General features: G+C 39.4%; 1 protein-coding gene across 1 annotated transcript in view; it reads right to left on the bottom strand.

The window, feature by feature from the left end:
- Window positions 1-241: 241 nt before the first annotated feature.
- PLA2R1 (phospholipase A2 receptor 1) overlaps window positions 242-11184 on the bottom strand; it is a 39586-nt gene continuing 28643 nt past the window's right edge. The window contains exons 23-30 of the mRNA XM_063400668.1: window positions 10995-11130; window positions 6850-7088; window positions 6109-6277; window positions 5062-5202; window positions 4518-4634; window positions 3903-4079; window positions 3262-3291; window positions 242-3048 (exon numbers count right to left, since the gene is read on the bottom strand). Of these exons, the coding sequence (XP_063256738.1) occupies window positions 2831-3048; window positions 3262-3291; window positions 3903-4079; window positions 4518-4634; window positions 5062-5202; window positions 6109-6277; window positions 6850-7088; window positions 10995-11130 (1227 nt within the window). The 3' untranslated portion in view covers window positions 242-2830. The remainder of the gene's footprint in view (window positions 3049-3261; window positions 3292-3902; window positions 4080-4517; window positions 4635-5061; window positions 5203-6108; window positions 6278-6849; window positions 7089-10994; window positions 11131-11184) is intronic.

Below are 11184 nucleotides of genomic sequence, written 5' to 3'. Positions count from 1 at the left end.
CCTCCTTCCAGCACCTCCTGCACTCATGTTCTGGGGCATCCTCATCCATGCCCTGGGAAATGCTCAGAGCACCCTGTGTGTGGAGATCGTGTGCAGTGCCCTGGTCTAGTCCAGTCACACAGCCTGAAAGGAGGCTGCAGCCAGCTGTCCTCTTCACAGGATGAGCCACTGCAAAGCCTGGGCACTGCTCTTGTGAGACACTAAAGCCTCTCCTCTCAGTAAAGCTGAGGGAAGATTCAAGAAAAATTACAGCATGGACAACTATTAGTCATGTTTTAATTTTCCAGCTGAAATAATACAGTGACTCTCATTACCAACATCATCAAGGTCAGCGATATAAACACAGTCATCACATATTTTGATCAGGGAAGTACAGGAGACCTCTGATTAAGGGAAAACAATTGAAAGCCATTGATAACAAAATCCAGAAGGAAGATGAGAAAGCAATCATTGATTACATTCTTGAGTGAATAATATTTGCAGTTATAGAAAGCTAAATGATAAAAGATTTGAAAATAAATATCTAAGGCTCTGTTCCTTCAAAACCATTTCAAAGCAGGAAGAAAACACTGCTTGAACTTTTTTTCTTTAATACAAGCTCATCTCCATCAATGTTAATCAACAATCACAATTTTGATTATGCCATTACCCTTCAGATATATTTTAAGGAATAAAACATACCTCAAGGAAAATTGATAAAACATCTATGTCAAGTTTTGTGAAAAAACACAACTTCATTAACCACATCCAAATCTGACCAGCATCTTTATAACTATCAACAGCATTGTAGCCCAATAAATACTTGTCCTCAGAAATGACACAACTTACTCTTGCAAACAAAAACCACCCTGCAAGCCACTGTGCTTACTGTACTGTAAGAAGGCAGCATTCACACACCTCTCAGTGAATGTGATGAAGGGGGTTTGTTGGTTTAAGTTCCTCCAGCTGTAGTTCATATAGGTGAAACAGTAATGGGGAAAGAAGAGGTCATAAACTTTTTTTTTTCTTTTCTTTTGGTGGTAAAAAGCTATCATAGTTAATACATATAAACAACAGATTATCTGGCAATTGTACTCAAATGGTGCAGTCTGCAAACTCTGTTATTGGACTGTAAATAAAAACAGTCCAATGCAGAAATCTAGAGGACTAAACCAAAACATTAAAAATATTACTGAAGACTGATGTATGGGGTCAAACCACTAGGCAGAACATACACAGAAAAGCTATTTATATTTTATATGATAGAAAAATTGCAGATTAAGAACTTGTGATAGCTCTAATCTTAGAAGTCATCAAAAAGAGTAAGTCAGTTCTGTAAACCAGCACAGAAATATTCTATGTACGAAATAATTTTTAAAAATAGCCCTACACATCATTATGGCATGAACAGGCAATTTTTGGCCACGTAAAATCTAACTAAAAGGCAGTCATACATTCCTGTGCATGTGCACAAATATTGTGTAAAAAAACTTTGGTTGGCCTTAGCTGCTTGCTTAATTCTGAGGAACATACCTCTGTCTCAGGGCTCTTGCAAAATTTTTAGAATGAGTCACCTTAAAACAAGGAAATTGAGAAACAGAACAACCAATGCAGCCCTTTGCAGCAGCTTTTAGAAATGGTGAAAACGACAGTAAATCCATTGTGAAGTAACCATTGCTAAACATTTCTTTTTCCACACTGCAATAAAAATAAAAAATAAAATCCCTGAGAAGCTCCCAGGTGTTTTCAGAGAGGGGGTGGAGGGCTGGTTGGGGCGGCGGGAATCTCAGGGAGAGTAAACATTTCTGTCCTGGACTGCTGCAACTGAGACAGCACAGAGACCTGAGCTGGCTCCTTCACAACCATCAGCCTGCAGAGCAATGGGTCAGCAAAATTCATCTTCTTCCTCAGCACCTTGGTACAACACTGAAAGGGAAAGTGTCTGCTACATGGGCTAGAGGACTAGCACCCTTTGGGAACAGAAATGAGGTGAACAGTAAAGCCATTTGATCCATACCTTCAGAAAGATTTAGAACAGGGTTTTTTCTTCAAACAGATATTGCCCGAAAATGTTTTTAATGAAGGCTGATGGGATTCCATGTCTGAAATAATCTAGGTGAGAGATGACATAGCTAAATCTTTAATAGGATGCTGGATGCATTTCAAATGAATATAACTTCAGGATGACGAAGTCCATATGCCATTATATCTCTAGACTAATTTATTTTATAACATGAACTAGGCATCACAGGCAAAACTACCAAAACTCTGGCAGTGTCAATCAAGAGTGGCTTCATCTCCCTGCAGCTTGGAAATCAATGTGGCAAGAATCTATTGTCTGGAAAATAACTGTTCATGTTGCAGAAAAAATAACTTCATTTTGCCAGCAAAAAAAAGTCTTCCCCATAATCCTTGGAATATATTTCAGAGTTCTTAAATTCAAGGCCAAATTTTAATGCTGAGTCATAAGCAGGTTCTACAAAGTATAGAAACAAAACACAAAGGCTCAAAATATTCCCAAAGGCAAAAGTTGCATGAAATTGCCCTCTGCTCTGGGACCTCAAACATGACTGCTCCAACTGAGCAGTTGGAGGTTTATGGTCTTTGAGTGTTTTCGATTCTTGGCTTGTCCCAGAGAAGAAAATTTCTCCATGGCTCTGCCTTGCATCCTCACCTCATCCTGCCACAAAGCAAAAGCTCTCTGGGGTAAGGAGCTCCTCCAGCATTGATACTGATGGCCAAGAGGTTTTCTCAGGATATGGGCACTCCGAGGGACTCCCAAGAACGAGAAAACCACTGCAGGTTGTGAAGTTTCACACAGAAGACAGGACCACTTGCTACTTCTGATCAATTAATTGTTCTCACTTCTCTCAAAGTCAGAAATGAGGATGCTTTCTTCCAGAGCAGGACTATCAGCATTAATCTGTGGCAAGTAGGCGTTTCTGACCCACAGTATCCTGCGGAAGAGTTGGTTATTCTCTTTGTGCAGGCACCACAGGAAAAGGCAAATGGCAGCCAACATCACCAATGTCACAAAAATAGTCAGAGCTACAAGTCCACCGTATGATCCTAAAAGGGAAGAACAGAAATTGTTATTAAGCAAATATGGCTACAATTATAAGTAATTCGAAAGATAAACATATAGCTCTTTTAAGGAAAACATTATTACTCCTTACATGTCACACATTTCAAATTACAAGTTCAACAGGGAAAAATATTATTTCACAAAATATCAGCTCAAAATGTGTATTATTCCTTATAAAAAAAAAGTACAGAGTTTACCTTTTTCAGAGGATTCTGTTGTATCAATATCTGAAATAAAATCCAGAACAGTCACAAAATGACCCACAGAGGTTATTATGTATATTCACTTTAAAATGGATACTGAGAAGACAATCTACCTAAAACCAACAAGAACAGGCTATTCTTTGTTTAATTTGACTCATGTCAATGTTATTCCAACTGGCCAAGTTAAACATAATCTAGTATGTTATTTAAAATCCCTTAAATTTGGTGGAATATATTAACTGTCATTTGTGCAAGGATGAACAAGACTATTTACCCAGTTTTTAAAGTACAAATTCATGAACAGAACTGTGCAGAGGCAGATCAGTCTGGTTAGTGGGTCCAGTGGTGACTGAGGGGTTTTGCGAGGGCTCACGCCTGCCCTGTGAGCTGCGCTCCCGGCAGGGGCTCTGAAGGCCACCCTGATGCCACAGGAAGGCTCCTGCAGTTGGCAGTGCCTGCCCAGGTCCCCAGACAGAGGTCACCCCAGCTGCCCAGGGCTTTTAGAGGTATTTTTTTCCCCAATGCCAAGGGACAGGATTAATTAAATGAAAATTGACACCAAGCGAGCAAGCAACAAGGAATAAGTACAACAATGGTTACAAGGACAGAATTGCCTTCTTTTAGGCAGCACATACCTGCATCCCTTTTACATACAAAACCCCTTTTTTCTCTGCATGGAGATAATTGCCAGACTCCATCTGTGGTCCTCAAGCTGATGCAGAAATTCCCTTTGAGATTATCAAATTCGGGCTCTCTGATGCCCCAGTTAGAATAATTTAAAGGAGAACCGTCAAACCAGGTGACTGTCTCATCTATAAGCAGAAGTTCATAATTATTACAAAATAGAACAGTATTTTCAGAAATATTTCTGTTTCAGTTAGATTTACCCTCACACAAAAAATATGGTATTAAAGAATACCAGAATTTTCTCTGTTTGGCCACTGTATTACTTTTTTTTCTTGAAGGATTTTAAAACATCCTATGTAGTTAACACAGACACAATCTTAGTGTACCTTTAAGAAGGAAAAAAGGGTATTTACATGCATGTATGCCTATTGAGTATTCAGAATACTGGTAACCATTGCACAAAGTTTCACTGGTGTTACCACATCATAAACAGGCACAAATCAGTGAACAAAATCTCAAAAGATAGAATTGTTTTGAAAAGCAGTAATTGAAAATGGTTTTTGGAAAATAACCAAAACCCTAACCAGATTCTTACACGCAGTTCTATTCTTCCCCAAACTTACTGTCTGTAACAAGCAGAATGTTCAACCAAACCATTTGTACAGAATAACCAAAACTGTGCAATTCTTCCAAAATGAATGCACTTTCATCTTCATCTTGAATAGTCAGAAGATTCGCTCCTTCAAATTAAACACAGAACAAATTTTCAAGCAATCCATGCCATTAAAATGTAACATCGTATTTCAAAAAGTAACATCATGAGTCTTAACTGAAAAGCTTGAAAAGTCTAGTTAAACATTATAAGTTCTTAAATTTGTAATTAATAGGAAAATGCTCAAGCAAATACAAAATTCTTCTCACGTGACTTTAAAACAAATTTGAAGGGAAAAATGTTCATGTTATGTTTTATTGGAGAAACCAGTATTTTCACACAGAAAGGAACATTTTTTAATGCACGCTGCCTTCAATTTCTTAGTTGGCTTATGAGTTCCACTATCGTTATCTTGAAATAGAGAAAACATATGCCATGATTTCAGTCATTTCAGAAAATAAATATTGGTTTAAGATATCACAATGACATTTGGTAGCTACAAAATAATCACTTACCTTGATTTTTGCAGACCTCATATGCTGTATCAAAACTCATGCCCTGAAGAACTGTGGAAAAGCTGTAGCAACTGTTTTTGAATTTGATCCAGGGTACAGTTTTTTCTGAACATAAGCCTTTATAGGCATTGAGTTTCTTTTCTGTGATAGAAGTAACAGCACAGCTTTATTGGCACAACAAAATACACATTAATATAACATACCACACACTGTTTTGGAGTAATGCTAATAAGCATGTTATTGTGTTATGCCTCTATTTTTTTCAAAATGAAAATCTAGCGGTTGCATACATTTGTATTAAATGAGTACAGTTGGTTTTATTTCTGATCAAAAACCTTGCTGGATTACAACAGCAGGATCAGGACACACTGATAGTGATGTGCAGAGGTGGTCATGAGCTAATCAAGGGGCCCAGGTGATCAACACCACTGAATGGGAAGTATTTGAAGAAGTGGATGCTGCCACAAGACCCTGCAGTCTGGCCCTGAATGGAGCTCCAGACCTGAATTCTGCATTTAACTGAAGCCCAGGAGACTGACAGAGCATTGCAGGAAACACAACATATTTTAGGATACAGAAAAATATTCTTAGCTTTACTAGAAAAAATTGCACAATATTTGATGTATTTATCAGTGAAGGTATGATTAATTTTTCCCTTTGCTCTAAATGCTTCCCTTCTCCCATCCCGCAGTTAATTTCAGCAAACTGGATTTATTTCCCTTCAAGCTAGGTCATTAGCAATCCTTACTTTTCACAGATAATACAGTGTTCACTGAAGAGACAGAGTAAGTAATTTTCCTGTTTCTTTTCTATTATGGAAGTTCTCTTTCCATTCTCCTACAGATCAGACCTGATGGCAAATATTTTATTTGAAAAAAATGGTTTCACAAATAGGAAATACAGAGAAATATACTTCAGTTCTAAGTAACAGTCAGCCTTGCTTAAAATTGCTTAACCTCTAACCAATTAACGTCCTTTCACATATTTCTACTGTCAGTACACACATTTGCAGATGCAAAGGTTTAACATAAACCTTGACCGACTTACTAGGTGGCACATGGCAAACTGCTCCTTGCAGAAACTGCTCACAATTTGCACTTTTCCAGTGCCCTGAGGTATCAATGTAAACACAGCTGCCAAAGGCCTGGGACTCATCATCTTCCCAGAAAGAAAACAAAGATCTGGTCCCATCTGACCATTCAAAGTTAAGCCCATTCTGCAAAAAAACAAATTTCAGATTATCATTCTGATATACTTTAGCACCACGTGAGTCAATCTTATTTTAGTGGCATCCTCCCCAGGCATTACAGAATGTCTTAATTTTCTACAGGCTCAGAAAGGATCAACAAAATCAGAGCCAACGATCCTCCCAGCTCACCTTTGGGAGACTACAAACTACATCTAATTTTCTGTTTTCAGCAAGCAGTTATTTGGGCCGTTGGGCTACTACAAATGAAACAATGATATTTCAATGCCAACATTACAAGAGACTTTTCCCCTCACATTTAAAACGTTTTCTATGGCTTTTAGTTTTCAGTAGTCATTGTACCAAACTGGCTCTCACTGGACTTGCACGAGAAAAGGGAAAGGGAAGAGAAAACGAGAGAAGAGGAGATTTGAGGAGTGGAGAAGGCATGAGGGGAGACGGGAGACGGGAGAGAGTTTAAGGCTGAGATTTTACAGGGTTTCATCTCCAGATGCAAACTTTCTGTGACCTCGAATGAATGGCACAGCTGACTAGCTGGTTACTGGAAAGCCTTGGCAGCGGGCGTGAGGCGGCGTACGTACGTCGGCAGTGAAGAGCCCGATCCAGTGGCTGTAGCCCCGGCGATTGACGATGATGGTCAGGAAAGCCTGGTGGTACTGGTCTGTGATGCTCACCAGCTCCGCACTGCTGGCCATGCAGGCTTGTAAAGCTGAAGACCACGTAAAATTCCCACTTATCAGTTTATACCTTCTGTTTCCATATTCTAAAGTATCTGGCACGGGATACATATCAGATGTATTGATAACGTGTCTGGATGCATCTGTTATAAACAGAAATAAAGAACATGGACGACTTGATCACAGCTGAGCAGCTCCTAAAAAAATCAGAACTAATCAGAACTCGTAAAAAACTCAGAATCATTACAAACAAATTAAAAAATTGCAAACTCCTTGGTTTTAGGAAGGCACTGTGAAATTTAAAAAAGAAAGAGACAATGACTACTAGAACAGTATCTGAAATTCTATCACAAAACTCATTACAGGAATGACAGAGTTTAATATATTAAAAAAAACCCCAAACCTGAATGAAGTTAGTTCCACTGACTGCACCTTTGGAGGTCAGTAAGAAAGCACCTGGGATCTGGGCATATCCCAAATGTCCAGTAGCAGTGGGCTGCAGACTGTTTTTATTCCCAAGATACCTTGCATGTAAATTAGATTACCTCTTTTTTGAGCTATTATTATTAATAATTTCCACAATCAGCTTACATCACAAGGCCTGGCCTCAAATAATGGATACAGCCAATAGGATAACAAAGTGCATGACTGGGAGCTTCCTGAGCTCATCTTTAATATCTAAGAGCCAACGTAGGAAGATCACAGTGTGGCACATAAATAGAAATCCTCTCTGCACAGAGACTTAATTCTCTTTTTGATGATGAAGTAACACAGCAATGTCCAAAACAATGAAAAGAAGAAGCAGGGTTCTTAGCTTTAAGAAAGACAGAGACAGAGCCTCCCATGATAAAAAAAAAAAAAGCAGGAGACAGAGAACATCTCAACTCAGCCCAGTCTGTGATGCTGCTTCACTCACTCTCTTACAGGAGGGAAATGCCTTTGCTAATGTGTGTGAATGCTTCCAGAGTACTTCAAAAAATGCTACAGTTTTGATCCTGTTTGTCAGTTCAGATTAATTACTTCTCACTGTAACGCTTCTGTGTCATTACAAAATGAAGTGGTTGCTTTGCTGCAAGGTAAAATATTTTTAGACTTGGTTCCCTTTATGACTAAGAGAGCAGGAGGAGTGATAACAAACAGCTTAAAATAGTAAATCGATTTATTACTTGTCATTACAAACAATTTAAAATTAGAAATTTCTAAGAAAGAAAAAGTTCTGCTCTTGAGCTAACTGAAGGAACCTGTTTTGTTCCAGCTTGCAGTGTGTGTCACTGCCTAAAAAAAGGCAGAAAATGCTGTAAATCACTGACACAATAAGTCAAGCATCACTGAGAGATCAGAGCTCAGTTCAAATCCCCTGCTGCTTTCTTTCATTTTATTCTCCTTCAGAAAATAATTCAAAAAAGGGGAAATGGAATGCAGGCAGGATGGCAGAAGCAAAGCACCAGCTCATCTTTCCAGGAACTGACACATCTGTTTGGACACTTGAGCAAATTTAGCAGTTCACTACTGCCAGCAAGAGGCTGTCTCACTAATCTCTTCCTTGCTTCTCTGCAAATCCCTTGTTCTGGTGTTTGCCTGACCCTGAACAAAGCTGACACAGCCTGTAAAATGCTGCAGAAAATGACATTAATTAGATGAAAATAAATAAGTAAACCAGGAGGTAAAAAGAACCATAGGGAAGTTTTCTGCTGAATTAGCAAGCTGAACAACCTGATAGTTTGGGATAGTGCCATGGGTGAGGCAGGATGGTCCATTTGACCCAGGAGAGACTGCTTGGCACAGGGCAGTGCTGAGCTGCATTACAGCCAGGCCCATGGGCCACTCTCAGATTCACCTCCCTGCTGGGAAAATCCTCAATTATAGCAAATAGAACTTAAGTCTTGTGAATTCCTTCAGCTTTAACCAACAGGGCTTAGTCAAATATTAATATGTGCAAGGGGTCATCTTAAAGACTGTGGGCCTGAGCAACCTGATAGGAAGGTGTATCTTGACCAACCCATAGCATTGCGATTCATTCCAAAAAAAGAAACTTTTTTGGAGGGCTATGACCAAAAAAGGATAATTAGAGGAATGCAGTGTTCCTCAAATGGCCACCAGAGACCCTCAAAAGACCCCTGCTCTAATGTAAAAAAGCTCCAAGAAGTGATTTAAGTATGCAAAAGAATTCACAGGAACATTTAGCATATATGTATGAGTTTGGGGAAATGTAATGAATATGTATAAGTTTCACAGATTTCAACTAGTCTGTTGGCTGGCTGCAGGGCATGGAATAGGAGATACTCTCTGTATGCCTGGTGCAAAAATGAAGTAATGCAGCTTTCTAATGCTGAAATTACGGTGTTGGAGAGTTTTATTCCCGACTTCCCAGCTGGGAAACCTGGGTAGGATCCTGAGCACCCACTGCATCCCAAATAAATCCTTGCCAGAATCCCGGCCACCATAAGGTTACTGTTTTCCATCCTGCCTTTCCACGCCTTCTCCACCCGTCTCAAGCAGCAGCAAGGGGTTAAAATAGAAACATTTGGGACGTAACTGAAACAAACCAGCAGGAAAGCACACTTACTTATTTTTTTGGCACTGTGTAGAGGATCACTCCTGCCCTTCCCGCAACTGTAGTTCCCGATAAATGATGTACACTCTAGCTACCCTTTGCTTGAGTCACACATAAGCACTTGTGTGACATAAGCATGTAAGCCCAAAACTTGTACTTGTTCTGCTTCCTGACAGGCTGTGCCTCCCCTCCCAGGCAGCAGCAGCAGAGCCTTGTCTCTTTGTTTTAGGGTTAAATTTAGGGGTGATAATATAATACAGAGCTAAGGCATACAAAACCACCCCTGCAGTAAAGGCAGCTGCTGAGGAGGCTCCTTACAGGCTCAGCTGCCAGCCCTCCCTTCGCTGCAGGTCACTGATGTGCTGCTGGACTCTCTGGGTGCCGTGTGCTGGCAGCGTCCCCGTGGCAGAGGTGCGGCTGCCCTGGGACAGGCAACACCAGAGTGTGGCCTGAGGAAACACAGAGAACCATGTTCTTCTCCAACACTCCGTGCTTCTGCCAAGGGAACTTCATGGTACCAGAATTAGAGAAGTGTGGTGTCGGATTATAGCCTTTTCTGACCCAGAGATGGGGCAACTGAGAGGTGTTTCAAAAACTTTAATTCCATTTTCAGTCTCATGTGAAGGGTGAGACAATATAGATGTTACAATTCACGCCATCACAACCAGAAGCCAACTATTTCCTAATTACATTATAAGCGTTTCTTGACCTATCAGCTTTTGTCACACAATGCTGCTAATGCTTTAAAGCCAATCATTTAAAATTACTCCTTGTGGGTCCTACTACAATGCACCTTTCATAGTTCTGTTTCTCCAAAATATCTAGTCTTATTCGCAAGACCATCATTTGAAACTTGTTTCCCGTTCCACTTCTCTCTCAACAATTTCCATCCTATTCCATGGAATTTCCAAGTCATCATTTTTTATCTCAAAGTTTGCATACAGATACATACTATGTGAGCATTCTGTCAGGCTTTAAGAATTCTCTACAAATCCATTTTCCACCGTGTGGTACTAGAAAAGAGAAGCCAGACTCTATTCAAGAAGCCAGTCGGGTCCACACTGTTCAGAAAAATACATTTTCTAGGGTCTCTTCTGATCTAACATTGCAAGTTACAACCCCCCACCCTAAATCATATTTTCATCAAAATCACCCTCAGTTTAGCCTTTTGTAATTTCATGTGGTTACTCTGCAGCCATGAGAGAAAATAGGAAATTTCATCTCTATTTTTAATTCAAAGATACACTACAGAATGCTCAAAGTTAGGAGGAAAACTTAATAACAGAATATATTTTGGCAATTACTTCTACATCCGAGCTACTGATTTATTAAACAATGTAGAGCTAGTCCGTCTAAACAGCAAAGTACCTCAGAAATCTTTTATGTTTCTTGTTTTAGAGACACTTATAAAAAGCTGCTTCTAGATAAAAACAAAGTAAGAAAAATTCCATATAGCAAGAAAAAAGAACAGAAGCAAAGCAAGACAAAACCTTACCCCGAGTCTTTTGGCAGACAAACCCATAATTTTTCTGACAGTTTTCTAAGTACCATTTTCCAGTAAAATAAAAATTAGGGTTATTTGATACCAATGTACACAGTGGAAGTTGATCTTGAATGTTAAAATGCCGTCTCTGCAATCAACACAGAACATTATATAAGTTTAAAAATACACCTTGTAAAACAAT

This window comes from Prinia subflava, chromosome 6 (assembly GCF_021018805.1).
Source record: "Prinia subflava isolate CZ2003 ecotype Zambia chromosome 6, Cam_Psub_1.2, whole genome shotgun sequence".
Lineage (NCBI taxonomy): Eukaryota > Metazoa > Chordata > Aves > Passeriformes > Cisticolidae > Prinia > Prinia subflava.
Note: the sequence above shows the minus strand (reverse complement) of the source record. Positions and strands in the feature narration are given on the sequence as shown.